Below are 24,064 nucleotides of genomic sequence, written 5' to 3' on the forward strand. Positions count from 1 at the left end.
ACTATAGCATGCTCTTCTTTTCCAAGAGCATCTTAAAAGGCACTGACAGATAAGCTAGAATGCCCTCCTAGCCCAGGGCAGGAGTTATTACATTGACCTGTTCACCTTACATATGATATGCAGTGAAGGTCAGCTCATCAATCAATCCCTAACAAACTGGGAAGCATAACACAGTTTCAGAATAATCTGGGAAATTTTCCCTACTAGGCATCTCAGCAGGGGATTGACGAGCAACTTAGATGTCCAGGTAGAAGAGGCTAGAGGAGTTCCCAGAGAAGATAACTTTGTCTTAGCATAAGTGGTTCCACACCTCAGTTTGAGTTCCAGGCCATAATAATGTTCATCCACACTTGAAAGATGATGAGCTAACTTTCTGCCCTGAGGTCACACTGAGAAATTGAAATCTGCAGTTGAACATAGTTAAACTTGCTGAGAATTTAGCAAGAAAAACAGAGTGGTAATGGGAGGAACATTAAAAAAAAAGAGAGAGATTAATGTTAATGGTAACTCCAGATCCTTTCCACCTCCAATTTCCTACATTCATAGGCTATTTCTCAATTTCTGCTTTCTCCTTGGTCTTCAATTGTCATTTCACACAATTTGTCTTACGTGCTGTCAGAAAGAAAAGCAAGAATCTTCACTTTAGGGCTCTCTCTCCCTTGTCTACTTAATGAGAGCACAAGATCATCACAATATCAGATTTATATCCTGTCTTGGATTCTCATAATGTTTTTTTCTGATAAGATAGATTCCACTACAGAGGAGCTCTTTGAAGAAAATCTCCTGTCTAGCCATGCTTAAAACTTTTTACTTTTCTTTAGCCTTAGTTCAATATTTATACTGTGTGATAAAGCAGAGTATCAGTAACAATCCATCATAACATCTGTAGCTTATTTTCCAGGATAGAAAAATTCAACTATGTTCAGTAGCTCCCTCTAGTACTAAATTGTAATAAATACTGTCCTTCTGAATCTTTGGAATATTGCTATGATAGAGGAAGCTACATTGTTCACAACAGCTAAACATGGTCCCAAATGATATAACCACTGAGGCTGCTATCTAGTAAGACTATAGCTAGTACGTGACAGTGTCCTTCCATTGTCACATTTTCACCCAGCTCTGCCCATGTTACTAGACAAGGAGCACAAGCAAGATATTCATTTGAATCCAACAGTTGCAACAGAACCAAACACAAGCCCTCCAAACATATTACATTATAAACAACAGAGCACATAAACTGAATTTCAGTAGGCCATATGATCATTAGAAATCTCATTTTTCCAGCACATGTTATTAAGGAGAACATGCAGTGTTCCATTACACTCTATTTCCAACTATTATAGTATAGTTTGTTCTCCCTCCCCCTCAAATTGCAAGTTTATATCTCAGCCTCCAACAAGAGTTGATTCCAGGGAATTTGGAATTAATGCACAATAATAGAGATTGGCTGTTTTATGTCTACAGCTGTGTCACATGCTGCTACTTCTCAGCTGCATCAGCTCATAGAGGCAAAATGATAGACCACTGAGTAAATACCAGACAATACTCTGTAAGGCAAGAGGCTGAAGTGCCAAAGACAGCGGCTATAATTATGCATCTTGGTTTACCAATCTGTGGAGGCAGCCTATTTGCCATAAACTAATTGAAGATACCACATGTATTTCAACAAAGCTGTGATCTTAATGACTAGCACTTGCAAATCATTTTCAGCAATAAAGGCTTACTTCAACAATACGACGTGTACACAACCAGCGTATTATCATCTGTGTTCTGAGGACAGAAGATTAAAGGATTGAGCCATACTCATATGCCAAAATGAAATCTAAATTACATTTAGATGTCATCAAGGAGGTTCAATCCAGAACCTCAATAAAAGCATAATTCTTCAAGGAACTTAAATCTTTATGTTTAGTTTAGTACTGAATTTGTGCATTTTGTCCAAGCTATGGAGGAAAAAAAACAAAACAAAACAAAAACAAACAAAAAAAAACCAAGCTACAGTTTACCCTGAAAACAATTCAAAGCAGTGATGGCACACTAACTTGTGGGTAATTAGATTTTAGAGCTGCTTTAATTTAATAAAATATCTGTAGATAGCACCAAAATTGGAAATATTTTACTTGAGCTTTTAAATAGGAAACATAAGAAACGGAAAAACTAAAACATAGCAACATCACGTGCTTTAACTTCCATTCCATGTACTGGTATTGCCACTTTCAGTGTTGTCTGGAAGAACCAGTCACAACGTAGTATTGCACATCAGTGTCACACAAATAAAGTAGCAGCACATTTTATTTTTCTGCTGTTTGCAACTAAACAAGGTGAAATAATAAAAAGACAGTAAGAAAGGAAATGCTTATTGGGGCTGGAATATTCTGAGTCTCATCTCAAAATGACAATAACTAAGATAATTCTGAAAAAAAAATCATTTTGCACTTAAAACCTAATATACTCCAGTTCTTGTTGAAAAATCCCAGTTCCTATCCTGCTCTTGCATAAATAAATAAGATAAATATCAGATGCCCTCTATTGGCCCTCTGTTAACGTTAGTTTCAGAAGTTATAAATTTCCCAAATTCCTTCTTGTCCTTGCTTTTGTTATAGTGCAGTTACAGTTTCCTGCCTCTGTCAGCGAAATCCTGCCACTTCAAAGAATAGAACCGCATTCGGCTTGATGATATAGCTGTCAGCATGCAATCAGAGCATGGGCAGAAGGAAGTTGAGCAGCCTGAGACAGAAAACCAGTGGCTCCAGGAGAAAGATTTGGGTTAACGGAGAAGAAAAGAAGATAAACAGAACAAGTAAGAGCTCATAGCAAGACTGAAGAATGAAAGAAACATAGATGTAAGTAAGGACAATTTTATGCCCTTGTTGTGAGGGGGAAGGAGAGAACTTGGGATCCATGCACCCTAACTCCTTCAATCCCTTTTAGTTAACAAGTTTCCTTGAGCAAGTCAGCCTATTCTCTGAAGACGCTCTTTTTACTCTTTTAGCAGGTGATACAGCCACAAAAACATCACAGCTCTTTGTGCCAGTTCCCAGTGTAGTTAGCAGGAAGCACATCTTGTAAAATGTTAGTTTTTTGTTAGATATGAAGCTTTGCAAGCAAAGCTTTGGGAGGCAGGGAGATCAATGCACCATAGGAGAATATGTGCTCTCTGATTAGAGACAGCTCTTGAAGCTGTTTTCCACTGATACTTAGCTTGGTCCCTGTTATGCTTATCTAGGTTACAATCAGCACATAATCAAGTTTTGCAACACTCTCCTCTACTTAGAAACAGACCTGTAAGGCTCCTACCTCTGCAGGATCGGAAACACTGGTGTAGTCTTCTTGAATAAAGATCCCATATTGGAGAGGAAATTTCATGAGCTGCGCAGACTACCAGGCAGCCTCAGGAAAAGACAAAATGAAGAAGCAATTCATCATCTCTATTTCTTACCTTCCCCTCAAATCTTGCTGTGGCTCCCAGTGGCACTCGGATATTCCGAGGAGGAAGAGTAAATGCTGGTGCTTCAGCAGGAACCGAGGGACTGAGTGTCAGGGAGGTTTTGGATACTCGAGTAGATGTCACCAGTTTAACATCCCCCATGATGTGGACTGCAAAAGAGAAACACAAAGAACTCATGAGGATGGATTATTTACAGTTGCAGCTAAGAATCAGAACAGAGGAAAACTGTTTTATATATATGTTCTATACATATACATTGTTAAGAGTCTTCAGCCTAAAGTAACAAGTGCTATTTTCTGGTTGGGGAACTGAGACCCAGGAAGATTGTGTGCATTACAGTTGTTACAGGATCACAGCCTTGAACTGAACTCAGTTTGAACTCTCAAGTCCCAGGCCAGCTCCTTAACCAAGAAGTCATCCTTTACAACTGCATTAAATTGTAATAACTTATTTCAGGAGGATACTTCTGCAATGTGACTTTGATTTTCCTGGCCTGCAGTACACCAATATCAGTAAGTCTCAAAAGAAGAGCCAGTGTTAAGTAAGTCTTATGAAATAAAGAGACCTCTGTTTGCACTGGAGTTAAGTTGCGAGTGGGAATGTGGAAAATCTGATTTTTCATACCATGCTTTCAAGATCTTAAGAAATATCTGGTATCTCCCTCCAAAGTACTGCTAGTACATAATGGATACTTCTGCTGAAATTCCAAGTCTCTACTGCAAATACTTCTACAGCACACACACTAGTAAAATAGCACCAAATTTTATGCTGCATAAATGTCGTATAAGAAATCTAATTACAGATACCTACTTCAGATATGACTGTTCTGCTACATACCTTATACTCCCCAGTAGAAAATAAACAAACAACAACCAAAACCCTAATATAATTTTGAAGTGTTTCTCAAAAGCTCCAACTTTTCTCTGCCCAAGAAAAGCATTTTTCAAAATTGACGGGATGATTTAGGAACATAAACTTCATTTCTGATAGGACACATTGCCATGTGTTTCTGAAAATCCAGTCTGAGAATGCAGTGATTCCATACACCACACCTGACACGCTCAGTAAATATAGAGTACATCAGCCTCAAGAAACACCTTATCAAAGCACCAGATGGTGATTTGTTCTAAAGTGAGGGAACCACAGAGCTCCAGAGGACAGACAGATGAACAGACTGAAGGAGGTAAGGTGGGTTATGGGGGAAGTAGAAGGAAAGGAATAAGATCCTAAACAACTAACACAGTCACATGTACTGGTAAGGTTACATTTCTATTGCACGTTGGTAACCAACATGGCAAACGCTGTCACCAACTTGAAGCCTAATGTTATAATGACACTGTAATGTATAAAATAAAGTAACAGCTAGTCTTTTCCTTAAGGACATCTTGTATGCATTTATGTTTTTTCTAAATAAAGTGTCTAAGTAAGATTGAATTTACCAAAGAATATTAGCTGAAATGAGCACAAGCAGTTTTCTATCAACATAAGCCTCTAATCATCCACATTTAGCAGTCTGACTCTAATTAGCCACGTATGCTGAAGATGTTTTAGTAGATAATTAGGAAGTCTTTTTTTTTCTCTTCAGTTTAGAGGATGTTTTACAATTATTTTCCCAAAGAAATAAGTAAATCCATGTGCAGCCGGGTGTTAATATGGAACTAACGTGTCCAAATACTTTAAGAAAACAGTATTCTGAGGAACAAATCTTATTCCAACTTAAATTCAATAGACAGGAAAAAATGCAGACACTTAAAAACTATGGAACACATCTGACTTTATTTTTTTTAATGTAAGGAATTTTCTAGAATGATCCTATCCATAAAGTGCTTCTCTCAGTTTGCTGCTGAGTAAGATTTCAAAGATGTTTCATGAACTCATAACATTTCATTTCACATGCTGTGCACACCTAGACTACGGTCTTAAAACAAAACCAAGTGTAACTGAAGTTGCAATAAAAACATTGTGGTACTAAACATAAAAGAAAACTTTCATGCAAATGTTGGCTGGATGGGTAGTGATGTGGTTAGACAGCATTTCTAATCTGGATTTTTTTTATTCTTAATCCTTTCTAAAAAGAACATAAATCCATACAAATTCTCACAGTGTGCCCTCTAATCTTTGTAATACCAAAGCAGACTAATGTATTTCAAGCCTTTTTTACTGGGAACAAATTTGTCACTCAGATCACAGAAATAAACCCCCCAAAAACAAACTCTGAGAACTCCACCTCATCTTTTTTTTTTTCTCATCCACTTCTTTTATATAAGTAAATCCTTACCCTCAGCTTCCTACGTAACCATTTAATTATACTAATTTCCTTTTAACACATCCTTCCTCTGAGGCAGAAAAAAAAAATGAGCTGCAGAGAGGGCATGTGTATAAGAGAGAGTGAGTACATGCAAGTGAGAGAAAAGCAGAGCTGTCTGCTGAAAAGCCTTTGACTTCCTGCTATTGCAGCTCTCCTCCTTAGCAGCTCATTTTTACTAGGTCCAGATATTCTGTTTTTTTTAGCCAGTCTGCCCTGAATAACCTCTGAACCATCTCTGAAATCTGGACAGAATCTTTTGAGCTCTTTAAATACAGGAGCAAAAGGCCAGCCCAGAGGCTGGAGCATTTGTCTGCTATTTGGGATCCTGGCTGAATTCCCTCCTCACTAGTGGGGCTGCCTGCATGACCTCAGGCAAGTTATTAAGCTTCTCTTTTGCCACGGTTCCCTATTGGTGAAGTGGAGATTATTGTACTTCCTTAGCCCAGAGAAGTGCTGTAGGATAACTATGACAGAGGATGGGAGTTAGGCTACAGTCACAGGACCATATAAACAGTATAGATTAAAAAGAAGGCAGAAAAATGCTATAAAATTCCAGAAACATGGATAGATGGATAGCATGCTTTTTTTTCCCTCCCCAGTGCAGTGGTGTTTCCAAAAAAAAACCACATTTTAAAACACGAGGCAAATTTGATTTGTCATACAGAGATCACTGAAGACAACAGTTTTCCTAGGGACTAAATGCCATCCATTATGCTTCAGAATGTTCAATATTTCAGAATCGACTTGACAGCTTCCTCTTTTCGCACACCTCATTTCCTCTGCTACAGCTTCTTTCTTTAGCACGAGGACTAACATGTGGTTACCATACATTTGTATAAATCTGACCATACTCTCCCCAGAATTACAGAAATGTTTTTTTGCAGCCATATCACTTGTGGCTATCTTTTCACTCTTACCTTACCAGACCACACAAGGAAGTATCCTGCCTCTTGTCAGCTACCGGTACCCAAGCAACAGCATGCAAGGAGAATGTTAAATCACAGGGAATCAGCAACTCAAGTGAAGAAGTCATTTGTGGATTCAGCAGAGAAGAAGAGGTTGAAGTGGGAACAGGAAGCAAGGAACTTGTAACCCTGCTAATTGTGGCCACACTCTAGGCAGCCTGTCCTTGTATCAGTTCTGACTTGTGTTCCTTCCTCCACTGCTTCATCCATCAGGGATGGCCTTGTTCTCACTGATTCTCTATCTAGTTGGCCTCTAGGAAAGCTGTTTCATCAAAAAACATACAGGGTGTTTTCAACCCAGACCCCTAAATGTCCAATCAGCATTTTTTCTAGTAAAATTTAGTAGCAGCTATTAGGCATATCAGTAGGAATGAGATGAGATGCCAAATCTCCGCATGCTACTCTGATCCAAAAATTTTGCAAGCTTAAATTTAGGGAACACCATGCATGTAAAATCCCAGGGTATGTTCCCACAAAGAGCATTTACATAACTGTCCTGCACAGTTCCTGGGAATTACAAGCCAACTTGTGACTAGTACAAAAGCTTTGACTCTCTGAAGTGACAGCAAAAGATTTCCATGCTGAATTACAATTTCATTTGGGACCATTACATTAAAGACTTTCCCAGAAGTAAGCAAGTTCCTCAGATCCTATCATTACAGTATCTTGAGTTTCACACTTAGCACATCAGCAACAAGCTTTTGCATCAAGCAATAATCTTGCTTGCACTGGGAAAAAGGACAGAGCAGGTTCAAACTGTTAAAGGCACTCATTTTAACAAAATATTATTGCAGTCTCTACATGGAGTTTCAGAAACAGTAATTGTTTGTGTGACACGGAGCACTAAACTACTTTTACAAAATCAGAGTTAAAATTAGATCTGTATTATCAATAAATTCAGAACTTTTTTTATTTGCATGCCTGTTGTGGCATGGGCTGTGCTGAAATGGTTTCCATGGTATGATTGCCATGAGTGAAGAATTTCATTTCTCTGTGTAAGAGAATAATATGATATTAATTGATATTTACTTGTATATAGGTTTATTAGAGCATGAGAATTATGACTGTCAATCACCTTTACTTATATATGCCATATAAGAAAAAAGAGAACACCTGCATGGTTTTTTTTTGTTTTTTTTTTGTTGTTTTTTTTTTAAATCAACAAAGAAGAAAAAAAAAATCACACCCTCCCTAACCTTCAGCTTGTGCTGCTTAGCAGAGAAATTGCTAGCAAGGATATGCATTTTTTTTTTGCAGATAATGCCAGTTGTAACCACTCTCTAGTTTTCCTCAACTTGACAGTGCCATTTAGGGCACTGAAACATCCCAAGCCCATTGAGATACAGATAACCCAACCTCACCTACTCTCAGTAATCACACTGCTGCAACAGACCACATCTAAAAAGAGCCATGGAATCTCCTTCTACACAATCACACCTTAGTGGTTTATTGATATATTAAAGTAGCTGGAGAGAATATTTCAGGTACAGAGAACGGTACAGAAAACCATGCAAAGAGGAAAATAGATAAATTCCTTTAATGACATATTTATCCTGATTATAAATGGACATGCTACGTTATTCAATTATTCCATAACCGTTGAGCATTAAGAATTTAAGGAAAAAAAGATGTCCATTACAAAGCAGTTGGACATGCAACTTAGAAGAATGCAATGCATTTTAAGTCTGAAAACCCTTGCATGTTTAATTTGAAACATCAGATTAAGTAGCAGTAAATCAAGAAACAATTTCTCTGCAGCTGTTATCTTAGAAGAAATATGAGTAACTAAATATGACATGCATTGGGCAGGTTCGGTACAGCATCCATACCTAAGAATTATTTTATAGCAGAAAATTGAAGCCAGAGGGAAACACAGATGGCAAACGGGATGCAAGCTGGGCTTGTTTTTGCTGATTCCATAAAGGCTTCTTATGGAAACACGTTGGAGAAGGTAATTCAATCTGACTTCAAAACCTGCTGCAGTTGTAGTTTATGAACAACATTAAAAGAAAAAAAAGAAGGTAAAACCTAAAGAAAGGTTTTTTCAGTGTACTAAGCAGCAGGTAAAAAATCAATACAGTTCTACTGGATTTCCTTTAAAGGATCATTTTTAATACTCAGTATTTACCAAACCCAAACATCTTAGTCTTGGGAAGGTTGAGTAAAACAGCAAATTAAAATTCCATCATCAGCAGCTGGTGCCATTTTCTTCTACTCATGACAGAAGAGAACACTGGTCAGATTGGCAGTCCATGAATCCCCAGTGTACCTCTAATGACCACAACTTCAGGGCAGAGGTAAGGGCAAAACTGAGATCATTCTCTCTGGGGAATGTGGCACTCTACCTAGTGTTAAAAAAAAAAAAAAATCTCCTTTCACTGTTCAAGCAGTATAGACCTTGTGATTCCACTGAGAGTCTGTTTAGGAACACTTTGTCTTCAGTCTTCACATGTTTAATCTCTACTCCACAATTGCTGGCCTACTATACAAGCTGGATTTTCAGGGGGAAAAGTCAATTCACTCCCAAGTTCATTATATACACCAGCAGAATGTCATCACTGTCTGAAAAAAAAAAAAAAATCAAAGCAACTGTAGTCATTCTGGAGCTGGGACTAAAGCCAGTTTATCACATGGAGAGGTAACTCCTCCTCACCCATCTACCTACAGAGACAAACCTAATAGGACATGATGGCAAATGAAAATCTCACTTGAAAGTGGAACAGGCAAGGTGTCCAAACTAAGAGAGTAACACACCGGGACAGGCACTGGCACTAAAGGTCCTGGGATGTAAGGGGAACCACAGCAAATATTGCAGTTTTATGGAGACATTTTTATATACAGCTGAGTTGAGAGCCAGCAGTATGTTTCAAATAGTCTATGACACCACCCCAAAAGAGTGCAAAAACTCTCTCCACTGCTTGCCTAGAAGCACAACTAGAAGCACACAAAATTAAAAATTACAGTGTTAAAAAAAGAATATCAAGATGTCCAGACTTGGAGAACCAAATACAGAAAACATTCTTTTATTAAGAATGAAAAACATTTCCTACTTATTTTGCAAGGTAATTCCATTTTATTTGAGTGCGTGGTTCAGCAAGTCTTCTAGGAAATCTAACAAGTTTAATTTTCTTAAAGTTAGCATGGAGCAAGTTCTCTAGGGTCTGAATAGAAAGCTAGCTAGAGAAAAAAAGACAGAAGTCAAGAGGTTATTGACTTGCCTAGTATTACACAACAGCAGGGGGGCAGAATTCAGGAAGCAAACATTTTGTTTGAGGTACTTTCAGCAATATTTTCAAATAGACAACTTAAAGGAAGCTAATAGTCAGGAGAAAGGAATCTTAAGTTAAAAGAAGATTCATAGCAAAAGTCATATTTTTGCAGCATCTTAACAGTGGTAGAACATTATGCTAAATCAGTAGTTCACAGTTTAAAAAAAACTCAACTTCTTTTATGTTGCACATTTTGAGGAATAACCATAACATTAACTTTCCTTGATAGTGATGCTGCAAGTGGTCAGTTGCTGTTGCCCATTTCCAAGCTAGTAAGGCCATGAGGTTGCATGAAAGGTGAGTCATGGTAGATTTCTGGTTCACAGAACACAGAATGTTTAGCCTCTACATTTTGCTTTGTGATTTCGTTTCAAATATACTCAAGAACTAAAAAAATTAAAAAATGAAAAAGAGACCCAAGTCTGCCAAATTCTACGCCATTTGGGAAAATGAACACATGCACTCTACTGGCTGAGGTGTGTGAACCCCAGGGTAGCACTGGAAAGAAACCTGTAGATATCAGCCAAATATAGACTGAGCTGTGAAGAAACATCACTAAGCTTCAAATTATGCTGCAAATACTTAATACTAAAGGAATTAGGCTCTTTGTTTGAAAGAGCCACTGGTTCTTCATGCTGAGATACTCTGCACAAAGCCAGACTCTGTTCTGCCTTTTATGAAGTCCCATTAATTGTCAGCATAAAACCTGTCCCGTAAGATCTGCCACAAGTTTTTTTTTTTTTTTTTCTGGAAACTGCAGTTTTCGTCATGTATGCAAGCCAGCATTCTCTAGCAATCATTTTTTACACATCAGTCCTTGACAATATATTTGGCACTGCAAAACAAATAAAAACTACCTTGCTGAAAAAATTACAACCAAGACATGAGATGGGTTATATAATTGCAATTTTTTTTTTTATTTTTAAGTAACAAAGAGATAGTTTAATAAAATAACCTAAATTTCACACAGAACTTACTGCTGCAAAACAGGATGGATAAGTATACTTCACACTGCAGGAGAAATATGTCTACAGAGATGATAGCTCACACAACTTAAGGATGAAGTAACATGTACTAGAGAAAACAAGCTTCTGGTAGGTCCACATCATCTTCACCCCCAAGTTAACCATGAGGCACAGGATAGATTCTTGTGATCTTTTCCCTATCTCTATTCATAGAAAGAAAAGAAGTGAAAGCTTAAAGAGCACCTTCCAAAGAAAGCTGTACCAGAGATTATGAAAAACTGAAAGCAGTCCTTAGATGATGAAATGTGAATCCCTAACCACATCTTTCTTTTCTAATTTACCTCTGTCAAGTATGTTTTAGAAATAATTTAACCAGGACATTAACTGATAACCAACTTATAACACTGATGCCACTCTAAGAGCTAATAAGGTTTAACATCCAACACTGTACCTGAACTCAAAGCCTGAACCAGATAAGGAGTTTCAAAAAGAGCAAACAAAAACGGTAGTATTTTTATGAACTCCTGTATGGAGAAATCTCTCAGAAGAACCCTACTAATTAGAAAAGTTAAAGTGGTAACTGTATCAAAACACTTAACAGCTGGCAGCAAAGAAAATGAAGAAAAATAAATTCTCAGTGAAAAACAGGAAGTATGATGAGAAGTCATAAGCTGTTAATTGCACCAGGAAAGATTTAATTTAAACTTTTTGCCTAATGTCTAAGTGACAACTGAAGACGACCTAAAAAAGATTGCTCAAAGAGTCTGTGAAGTCTTCACTTCTGGAAGCCATACAGATATACACCGAGAACAGCATGTACAGTTGATTTGGCCTTGGACATGGGAAAGACTAAAAGGCCTTCTTAAGTCCCTTCCAATCCCATGACTCTATGATTCAGCTGACAATTGATATTAAAATTGGAATATAACATAGGACTTTCACACGCTGGGTCTAGGCTAGCAAGACAACTAGAAAAAAAAAATAGCTTATGAAAACCACAACAGTATGAACATATAAATCATTAACATTGCAAAGCTTACAACAAGGCAGACAGAAGGAATTCAGTTTAATCTTAAACAACAGTTTGCAAATCTCAGCTAAATGTTTGTTTCTGATAACAAGAAAATGCAGCTTTTTTTTTGAGACTGCAGAGTGGGACATGCAGGCAAAGATATCAGTGTCTTTAAAGACACTTCCTATGCGAAATATAAAGAAGTTGACTCGTTACATTCAAACACCTTACTGCTTGAAAAAAAGCTCTTTTTACATATTTGGGTCACTTATTTCTATGTTCAACAGTTAAAATAAGTTACATGGATTACAAAAGATTTATTCAACTTGGATTCCACAGATGCATACAGTACACACCCTTGAAGTTATCATCTTCAAAGCATCCATTGAAGAAGATTCATATGTAAAACAGTGGTTTGGAGCCCCTTCACAATTCTGTGGGGCTGCTATGAGCAGCAGAGTGGCTAGATTCAGCCCGAAATCCAAGTCTGTCCTGACTGCTCTGGTTCCAGCTAGGAGACAAGCCCAAGAAGGCCCCACTTTCCTTCTTCTGTAATGGAATTTCATTAGGATGGCTCTTGTCAGAAGGCTTGGCCTCCATCCAGACATTAACCTCTCTTTACACAGAGTATCTGTTCAATGAACCTTTCAAATTCTACTCTATCAGAAGAAAAAAATCATATTTGGTCTGAATAATAAAATCTTTCCATCATATTTACAAAGCACACATTTTCCTATTCCCTCTAAAAAGCCGAAACAAGGTTTAAACACTACAACATTCTGGTGAAGATGTTCAACAGATGCTTGATTCCATCTGTCACATCAGCTGGTCTATCACACTGGGAGTAACTGACCAAAGATCTCCTCACTAGCAGTGAAAGATGGAAGGTAAAGACTGTTTTGTGCCACTGCCAGGCAAGAAAAAATATACCTGGCAAGGAGAGAACTGTGAAAAAGAGGAACTGAAATTTAAGAAAACAAAAACAAAATGAACACAGGAATAAAATGGAAGTAAGCCGCAGGAGACAAGTCTAAGGTTGCAGAGAAGCACTGGATCAGGAGAAGAGTTCAGTCACAGAGAGGAAGAAAAAAGAATATATAATGAGACTGCTAAAGGCCAAGAAGTTTTCAGCTGAACAGGCAGTATGGCTGAGAGTTATAATGTTCCATTGTTGAATTTTACATCTTAAATTGAACTAATTTCATGACACTTTCTGTGATTCTCTTTCCCCTCATAAGAGACAAATAATCCTAGAGTGACTGAGGTCCATATAAACTTATTTTGACAGACTTCCATGCATGAAGTCGGGTTGCTGAAGAATTCTTCTTTCCCCTTATTTCTTTTTAAGCTTCGTTGTTGGAAACTGTTTTATATTCCATTCTCTTCCCACCCACAGAAGTTACTCACATGATCTGTCTAGTTGCCAGTCTAGGGCAATTTTCCTTAATGTAGTATGCCAACAACCACTCTGAAAATCAATACTAAAAGCAAGCAGGTCGGAAAGATGCCAGTTATCCAAGTGTTTACACAGATGTGAATTAAAATGTGAAATATTGATAATAGTACAGAAATGCATTCTCACTTTTTAAAGATGACATGAAAAATACAAGTTTTTCAAGTCTCTGACATTTATCACATGATCTTTTTGGTATATCTCCTGTATATACAAAAATACTAAGGATTTCTCTACTGCCTTCAATTCCCTTTTCTTGAAGGGATTTCTTCTTTAAAAACAGATTAAGAGAAACATCCCTTTCCCTTAAAATAGCTGCCTCACCATCACATTGAGATACACTTAATAAACTAGCACATTGAAGCCCTAACCAAGATGAAAATTTGATCTCTCTCCATCAGGTTAATTCTGACAATCAATACTAGCAAAGGAGACCAGAAGGTAGAACCGAGCCAGTTTGTGTTTTGTTCCTGGTCATACATGTCATTCCAGAAGTAGTTTATGTGAGGTGAGTAATAGGCAAAATAATATTGTCTCACCTCAGCTTCACCTAAGTCAGTAACAAAGAGCGCCAGTGCCCTTATGGCATCTGAAGAGGGCCAGGTCCAAGCTAAGCTCTTCCCTTATGAGCACTGCAGTCTCCAAAGAGCATTTTAGAACTGGGTGCACTTTTAAACTTGCATAGAGCACTAAACCAGATGTGTCTTAGAGGATCATTTATCAATTAAAAAAATGACTAAGCTTGCAAAATAGGAACATCTTGAAAATAACCGTATGCCTCAGCTTTAGGTATCTGGGAACAAGAAGGTCTTAACTAACCTGGAAATAACAAAAAAAAAAAAAAAAGAGGGAAGTGTGAGCTTTGATTAGTACTAATGGGTTTATAAAAGTACAAAGTAATTTCTAAGTCTTGGGGAGAATGACTGAGAAACTAACAATGAAACCCACACTGCTTTTCCCCATAAACGCAGCCTGTTTTCTTGTATCAGGAACAACCAGAAAGTTACCCTAAGAAACGATCACACACAGCATCACATTGGAATCAGAGTTCTCACGAAACACAGAAATCCCCCTTTTGGACAACCTCCCCCCTCCAGTCAAGAAACCAGCACTATACGAGTAGAGAAGAACAGAAAACTGCCTGTCCCAGTGGACCTACTGGGAAGATGAAGTATAGGCACAATTTTAGGAAATAACAGTTTTATCAGTTGTGCAAGATTATTTCATTTTCTTTGGAAGTTTTTAAAAGACAGGCAGTCATTTCTAATAAAAGACAGTTAAAAAGGGTAATTCATACCCAGAAACAGTAAACAGAAAGTAGAAATCACAGCACTGAAAACTGCAAAGGTACACAAACAAAGTTCATTGGTCTTGCTGAGGAAATTCCTGGAATATTTGCACCTCATGTGATACATATCCATGTCCGCTGATCTTGGAATGCTTAAGCTTGACTTGTAAAAGATACCTCCAAAATCACATGCAAAATAATTGATTGCTGAAAGAACTCTTCAAGCACAAACACTTATGAAAAGAAATCAAATACCTAAGTACTCAATTATTTCTAGAAAAAAAGAAAACTGAATTAAGAGAGTCAGAAAGAGGAATTAATTTACTTTTAGCATCAAGTATAGTTTCTGAGGAATCTAACTGTGAAGAAGAAATAATGATAAGGTAATTAAGAAGAATAAGACCAGATGAATATACAAACTAGATACATGTATTGCTGAACTCCAGATAAACAGAGCAGTATTTTGGTAAGTCTCAGCATACCCCAATCTTAGTTACTACCTCTGGAGTCTGCAACACAGGAAGGTAAGATCTTTTTGTGGAGCACTTCCTTATGACAGAATTGAGTCTATCGGACTTCGTTGAAAAATTCATCTCCTGCTTTCTGAAGAATTCATTTTTATTGAGTTTTGGGGATTTTTGTTTTTTAATATATTATTTGAGTTCCTTTTTGGGTTTGTAGTGAGGGAATATTTGTTTGCTTGTTCGTTTCAGGGGGGTTTGTTTTGACAGCACGGAGATATATTCTACAGATACTATGTGTGACCAAAACAGTAAATGCTGGGCTTGTAACACACTAGCATAATTAAAATCGAAGGTAAAGCACAGAGGCCAGGACAAATACAGGTAAATTTGGTGGGGATTTTTCTTGTTGTTTTTATTAATTTCTATTATCATGTTTTCATAAGATAGGGGAATCTCTTAAGGGATAAAGCTAACTTTACAGCTAGTTTATTTTCACAGTGTCACAGAAGTGACCAGCGTACATTGGCTGGGGATCTGGTAGCATGGCCTTCTACAGAAGTTTTGGCAGCTCTGTGTAAACCCATTAATCATAAACTATGTGCTACTGTCCTGTGAGATCTGCAATCACAATGACCTAGCATTATTTATTCTATTTCTTATCTGGAAGGAAAAAGCAGCTTCCCAGAATCTGACTCGGTAGGGCACAGGACAAAGGATTTCTGCCTCTGGGGCAAACAGCCTTGTATTTCGAACAACTAAGTTATCTGAAATGGCAGACGAAGCAGCTAGCAAGAGTTTTCTTCAGGTTAAATAGCTCAGTCCTGCTTTAAAGTAGTAGAGATATTTCAAAGTATCTTTTTCGTTGCTTTAATCCCTAGCAGAGTAATACAGCAAATTCCATAGATGATGGAGTAATTTGAATAGAGGAGAGGGAGTCCAAGCTCCCAGATCCTGTTTCTGATCCCGATTCCCTCTCAGATTGTGATTTTCTCCACCGTTCTCTCAATACATCTCCTGATTAGTACAAAAATGCTACTTGCATTTGAGATGGTTATGAGCTTTTTTTTTTTAAAATGCATTTGAGAACTCTGGATCAGAGCCCTGCAGCAGAACAGTAGGGCTTGAGTTCCTGGTCACTAATCAACTTCATTATTTGCACCATAAGTGCCATTCATGTCAACTTTGTATGACCAGGAATGACATCTGTTTATATATAGGCATTCAGAAATAGAGGATGTCTGTAAAAGACTGTTTATAAGGATAACATTATGTCAGGATGTATATGAAAGATTACAGATATTATGCAGGTTGTCACAAGGTACCTTGCTGTGCTTTGTCAAAGACCAAAGAGCAAAAATCAAGGGCAGGATTTTTAAATGATATTTCAATCCAAGTGATCAGAGCTAGCATTTCCGCTTATGTTTGGTTCTACAGAAAAACAACAACAAAACAGAATAATTCATGTAACAAGTGACAATGAGGCTTTTCCAGGACCCTAGAAGATAACATTACACTATAAGATTGGCATAGCATCAGTAATTTTAATACACTCATACCATCATGAACACAAAGCCAAAACTAATTCCCTTCTTGAGGAATGGAGAAAGAAAAAAAAGTCACAACATATTCAGAAGATTCACTACTGCTCAGTTTTCTATGTTAAAGTTTCTAGTAGGGAATAACAGCAAGTACAAATGACAAAATGCAGTAGAATTCCAAACAAGAATTGATTTGTTAGCATAACAGACAAGAGCAGCTTTTCCCAGCGCTGTTATCTCAGCCCATGAAATATCTGTAACAATTATTAACTGTTTACTACAATGAGGTAACCACTCCTTTGCCTGAAATATCAGACAATGTTCTGGATTTACTGGTGCTATGCATGAAAGGAGGTCTGGCAAAACACTTGTGGTTAAACAATTTCTAAGGTTTTTGATATCACAATTAGAAATTCGTAGAACAAACTTGAATTAAGAATAAAATTGCCCCATTTGAAAGTGTTTCTTGTAAGTCTAAAACTTGAAGCCAATTTCCTGAGGTTAGCAAACATCTCAGTTACCATTGCCATCCCTAATCACAGCAAGCTTTTCCTTCCAGTACTGGCCTTTGTCCGCATTTGAAATCCAAGCTTAATGCAAACCCACATCAAGCAAAAACAGGATAAAACAGATCCACACTGAGCCTGTATGCACGAAGCTGCAGAGATTCTTGCTGCTCTAGTCACAATAATCATTTTTCAGTGTAAAAATATCTACTGGTCTGATTCAGCAAATGACTGCTTTGCTCCTGTGCCACACAAAGCCACAGAAAAATGAATCTCTACCCTTCTACTAGGATTTTTTTTTTTTTTAAACATGTTAGCTGGGTAACAGCAGCACTGAATCTTCGAAGCTTGTAAAATGAATTAAGCAGACAAATGCAGTGTATTTGTTTTCAGTTCAACAAGAGGCTCTTATATTGAATACATATGAAGGAAGAGACATGCTAAATTGAACGAGCCTGAAGGCTCAAAGTGATATTAATTCCACTTGCATTCTACCATGTGGATCCAATGATCAAAGGGATTTGGAAGCGAGAAGGGAATAATGGAAATATCAACACTCAGCAATACTCCGTTGCCTCAGGACAGCACAGGACACTAACAGATGTCAGGGAGCAGCAGGGCTATCTCTTCTCACATCAAACAGAAGACAGGAACTACAGACACAGTGGATTTTTATGCACCAACGTCAAGTCTTCAAGAGATTTTTATGAAAGAGTGCTAATTTCACTTCTACCCATCTCCTTTATAAACTTAGAAACGTTTATATAAAGCACCACTAGCGATGACTGACAGAGTTCCTCTTACCATGAGTTTGAAGGGGTGAGAGCAGAGAGCCAAAGCACATATACAGCAAGTGAAAATTAGATAAGATTTTGAAGAGGCCAGGGGAAGTTCTATTGAGTAGGCAGGTGCTTGGGTTGGAAGGGACCATAAAGATCTTCCAGTTCCACCCCCTGCCACAAGCAGAGTTGCCATCTGCCATATCAGACTGCCCAAGATTCCATCCAATCTGACTGAGCTCCTCCAGGGATGGGGCACCCATGGCTTGTTTTTGTTCAAGTTCTCTTTACCTTTCTCCCATTGACTTTAAAAAAAGCACTAATGATAACTTTCCCAATGTACTGCTGCATTTTAATATTTAAAGTTTTAATTTGGGTAGCTCTTGTGGTACCTCATAGATCTCCCAGAGGAAAAAAAGATTTTTCTGGGCTCTTTTTTTTTTTTTGCCAGATTTCCCCCATGCTACATGTATTAACTTCTACTTGCTTTATATTCAAGTGCTGCCTGTGATTTAAGCACTCTCCTGAAGTGCTACTACACCTGCTGCATGGAAGAATCAAGTGACCTGAGCCCAAGAGATCTGTTAGAGGCAAAACCTTACATGTCAGTAAAATAAGCGTCAGATGCCCTTATCACTCCAACAAGACAAAGACCACTAGTGTGTAAAATAAACTAATGAGAACAGTTTCTAAACAGAGATAACCCCTGATGGCTTGAGTCAGCTCCTTGTATGAGAGTGATCAAAGCCATTTAAGACAGTAGCAGAATCTGTTGATTTCAGTCTGGCCATACAAGGATCCTGTACACAGGAGATGATCCCGTGAACTTTCTCATTTTTAGTGCAACACTTCTTCTGGGTATATCCTTCTACATCCCCACATCACAAGTTAAAAAATAAAATTGCCACTGTTGACAGCTCTATACCAATGCAACTCCAGCCTTAAAATCATGAGAAGACATTGACTGAGCTAAAGAACCATTCTTCGTGCATTCTATATTTCTACTAGGTAGAGACAGAAAAGGAGATAAGGAGCAGAGAACTATGAAGTTTCTTCATAATACCGATGGAGACACTTTGATTTACCTTCACTCAGAATAACTGCTATTTTGTTTCATACTGAAAAAGCAGTTTTGTCACTATAACGCAAATTAGATTTAAGAAATGACAAAGAAATCAGGATTTTCCAGCTGTGGAAGGTTTAAAATCTCTGTGTTTGGTCCTGTGGGGATTTTCAGTGGGTTGGCTCTGTAGTTGAAGTACTGCAGCATCAACAAGCAGTGAAAACAGATTAAGCAATACCTGATTATGAGCAGTTCTTGCCAGCTCTTGACTTCTCACTAATACCACAACTTGGTAAAAACATACTAAATAAAAACCTAGTGGCTTTAAATGCTGGAAAAATATACTAGTCTGGAATTAACTTCTAAACCAAACAAAAAAAATTAACATCTTCTGCTCCTGTGAATTTTGGCTGCTCCAGCTATATTCATTTTCTTTCTTTATGCCTGCAATGACATCATCCAATAATGGGGAAAATGGAAATTCCTTGCAAGATTCACTGCCCTTTAAAGGGCTGAAAATCCACACTACACTGAATAAATTAATTTATGGGAACAGGGCTACTTGCCTTCAAGAGTTTTGTACAGATTTTGTTTAGAGATCCAGACACACATGAACACTGGAAAATGCAGTAATCAAAAACGCAATCATTGACATTCCTTTTGCTAGAAGTAGGCTGTAACTTTTAGTTGGAAGAGGAAGAAAAAGAACCTCAAACCTCGCAGTAGTTTAAAAGCTGATAAGGTTACATAATTTGCAAAGATGTTTTAAACTACATTTTTCATGTTTAATACCCATACGTGGTTCATTACTTCTCTTTCTTTAGACTTCATATGATAGCCTTTCTTATCTAAAATGCCTTGGGTATTTCTGAATCCACTCAAGAAGCAGACATTCACAAGAGTGGACTGGAAGGATTACAATGACTACATCAGCTGTTTGAAAAAGTACAGGTTCTTGAACATAGACTCTGAAAGGGAGTCACTATTGTGTTTTTTTTGTTGTTGTTGTTTGTTTTTTTTTGCACCTGAGGGATCTTTACAGAGAGATGAGAAGGGGAAGGAAAGTCCAATCATAAAAATGTACTGAACTTTCCTCCAGTCCCCTACACACAGGACATTATAGGGATAACAAAATCCTGCAGCTCTCCCCAAAGCTTCCCTAGCTGTGTATAGGGGTCACAGCTTGCACAGCAATGGGAAGCAGTGGAACATAACATGAAGAGAAAAGGTACAAAAATATTTATTGATCTGTTTTAATAAGCATGATGTTATGGGTATATAACTGAAATCACAGTTGTTTAAACAGGCAACAAGAGACTGCGTTACTGACATACACAGGAGGTGTTGCTGTTTATTAGAAATAAAAGACAGCCTAAAGAAAGTTGCAATAATCAGCCTAATCTTTGCTGATCTATCTCCAGACTCTTAGTACAACTGTCTTAAGTATGCATGGTACACAGCAAAATTTATCTCATCTTTCCCAGATAAGAACTGTCTTTGAGATTTCCAGTCCTACACGCTGGCTCAGGCAAGGGGAGCTCCCACTTACTTCTTGGTGGCTATTGTTTAACTATTACTACGAAATCCCAATACGAAAACTATTCATTCTAAATTCATATTTATAAAGTGCCTGCAGATATATCTGCTGGCTCAGTAAGTAGTGTACCACAAGAGAAATCTTTATCACTGGAGAAAGCAAAAAAAAAAAAAAAAGGCACTGAAATAGAGTTCATTTGTATAGTTATCCTGTCTAAAGTTTGCAAGACTGCACACACTGTTTGGCAGAATACTCACACAGGATCTTGATAGTCCACCCAATAATCATCCTGAATGATTAATGACTATCCATCCAATTAATGACTCATCTTTGACAACTTCTGGCATCTGTAGTAAGTGTAACTTCTGCAGTGCCCTCTTTGTAGATGAGAATCTGAACATTTAATTTTTATATAGAAAGAATCATAAGTTACATGGATGATACAGGTATCAACATACTACTCTGAGCTTCACTTTTTTGAGCCATCATTTGTACAAGATAACCTCTACAAACCAACCTGCCCACTGTTGTGCTATTAGACATATTCCATGACCTCTTCCCTCTTGGTATTTTCAAGAGACATCCATAAAATCTGCAAGAGGGAGGTGTGGAGACTGGCAGAATATACACAAAAACATTTCTCACCTGTGCTAGCACAGACTTTTTTCTGTCAGTAGTGGAAATACCTATGCTGGTAGTCTTGAAAATTTAGCTTAAAGTTTATTGTTTTTCAGATTTTTCTCTGAAACTCAGATCAGTACATTCTATTTGGATACTGGATAGACTCATCTTTAACTGGTACACTGGCAACTCTCTGTAAGAGATTTCATATGACTCTGTTGTACTTGTGCAATACTGTGTGTTTGCACTATCAGTAGCTGACTCCTCAGACAGACTGAGGATAAAGTGAGTTTATTTCTCTTTTCTTTCACTTTGTGTATGAGCTGAGAAGCGAGGCATTCTCAAATGCTGCCAGATTCTCCATAGCCCTCCCAGAAGGAGACAGCAGACCTGCCTATGGCTGATATACGTAACAGTAACACTACCCAGCTGCTCATTGTGGCTCTCTTAGGTTAAATTGGTTTCACTCTCTTTTGTTTTTCAAAGTCACAGCCACAGTGGCCAAAATAACCCAAATCACCTTCATTAAAGCTTGAGTTTTCATTAAGTTTCTCTGCTTCGTACATAAACACATGAGCTTTGCTTGCTTCTACTACCACAAATCACACCCTTGAGCGTGCTCTGGGCAGACACACTTGTGCTCACTCACTAATAACATATTTGGCCAAAGTGAGTTCTCAAAAACCACAGAAGCAGCATTAGAGCACAAAAGCGTGTCCTGTTCATGTGCTGCATGCTCAAACTTTACCCTAATTTATCTTTGCTAGCTTTAATATACAAACAAATGGAGATTTAAGCCTATGTTTGACCTATGAGTCCTCAACCCAATTTATAGGAAGACAGCCAGCTATAACTCAGAAGTTTAAGCAACATGGCAACAATAAAGAGCTATGAAAGTCAAGCATGCTCTAAAAAGGCTTTCCATTGGGACCAAGGAGGCTTTTCAACAGATATCTGTCCTCCAAAAATAAGACAACACTAATTATCTTCCTAATAGGTCTTAAGATAAACTATAAACAGGACCACAAGCTGGAAGTCTGAATTGAAGTCAAACTGGCAACTGAGAAATTTTACCGAGTTCAAAGTCAAAAAGATATTATTCCAATCAATTTTGTATGAGTTCTGTGGGATGCTACCCAAAGAAATCAGCAAATTTCTCCACTTATGTAAGGTCTCTTAGAGAAGATATCACAGTCATATCAAAAGTCACTTTAAGATGGCTCGAAGGACAGATTATTATTATTTTAAAGGTGGTTCAGTATTTTAGCATCTCAGTTCTAATAGCAGTTAAACTCTTCTTCAGCTTCAAACCTCCAATTGTACCACAAGTCACCTCCTATCCAGATAGGTACAAGTATAGCCAGTTAAAGTCAAGTTTTAACCTTTTGAAAAGCTACATGGACCAAGCTTCTTTCGTCTCTGGTTTCAAGGCATTTTTCCAGGCAATGACTCACTTTTTTTTTTTTTTTTTTTATCTCTTTCCTGAATCCTTTCCAGTTTCAGACTCTTTCCTAAAGCCTGCTAATGTTGGTCATAGCAAGTGTATAATAGCCCCTGAAAAGTAATGCCTCACCTCTGCTTCTCCTTGATGGGTTTTTTCCTTCTCTACTTCTCAGTAATCAAACTTCTTGTCTACAGTGTCACCCTTATTCGTTTCGCCAGTACTAGCCCCCAAGCCTTTCCAAAGCTATTCTTGTCATGCTTTGTGCTTTTTTCTATCTTATGTGACCCACACTCTGCTCCCATGTTTGTGGTCTAACAAGTGACTGCTTTGAGATAAGATCCAGATAAGCACATACTATAAGCCTGCTCTCCTTACATTATTGGTTTAGAAAAACAAACAAGACAAACAACTCCACACAAAACTATAGAAACAAGGAAAACAAAAAGCAACTCTGCCCTACTGAGGCTTGTACAGTATCAGCAACTCTTTACTATTAACCACTCACCTAGGAACAGAACATAGCATACTGCAGTCAAGGTGCTTCTGATATGAGGAAGTTTCCCATAAGATTTAAGTCTGAGCAAAGCTCACAAGAGGGTAACATTTCTGTACATCTTGTACAAGAACACTAATCCAAAACTCAGTGGGGATAAATATAAGTATTCAGCTTGATCCATTGGCTCTCAGAAGCTGATGCTGGGTTTTTACTGGGATATTCATAAGCAAAGAAAGTTCACCTCTAATGCAACTGATGCCAGTGATGGATTTACTTGGAGCATTTAGACTGTTAATCACATTAGTCCAAGTGATATAAAAAACATCCCTAGAGACATTGCTGCTTTCCCATCCAGAAATACTAAGAAACAGACAGTGAATGATTTAAGGAATGATTTTCCATACATGATATTTACCCAAATCTTCCATTGCTTCATCCTAATGACAGTCAGACAGGTAGCAAATATCATAAATCAGAAAATTACAATAGAAAAAAAGAGCAGGGACTTTGGTAGAGCTGTTTTCTACTGAAAAGGTCATAAATGGGAACTTTTTTGGCATCTTTGATGGAGCTAAATTGGCAGAGCAAGATGGAAAGCAATTCTGTATCTCATTACTGCCTGCACTATCGTTAGCTAGAAATTTTGGAAAAAAAAGGCCCCTTTCTCCTTAGATCCAGCTGCTGTTGCTGTATAGTGTCTGGCTTTCTCTTTCCTTCTCCTTAGAATGGGTGACATCTGCATAGAAGGCTCTTTATAAGGTTTCACCTTCTGCTTCTTATTTCCCACCTGACAGCCTGTGTTATCAAAAACATCTAATAAAAAAAATCACAGTGTTAGCAAAAGACTGATCAAATCCATGACACAAACAATCAAGTGCTCCCAATTTAATTTCACTTTAATTCTGTGT

General features: G+C 37.7%; 1 protein-coding gene across 4 annotated transcripts in view; it reads right to left on the minus strand.

Moving 5' to 3' along the window:
• The window catches only part of MYLK (myosin light chain kinase), a 192,361-nt gene that overhangs the window by 126,755 nt on the left and 41,542 nt on the right, over window positions 1-24,064 (minus strand). For all 4 annotated transcript variants that reach the window (NM_001322361.3, NM_205459.4, XM_046943539.1 and 1 more), the window contains one exon: window positions 3,440-3,597. In NM_001322361.3, the coding sequence (NP_001309290.2) occupies window positions 3,440-3,597 (158 nt within the window). The remainder of the gene's footprint in view (window positions 1-3,439; window positions 3,598-24,064) is intronic.

Source organism: Gallus gallus, chromosome 7 (genome assembly GCF_016699485.2).
Source record: "Gallus gallus isolate bGalGal1 chromosome 7, bGalGal1.mat.broiler.GRCg7b, whole genome shotgun sequence".
Lineage (NCBI taxonomy): Eukaryota > Metazoa > Chordata > Aves > Galliformes > Phasianidae > Gallus > Gallus gallus.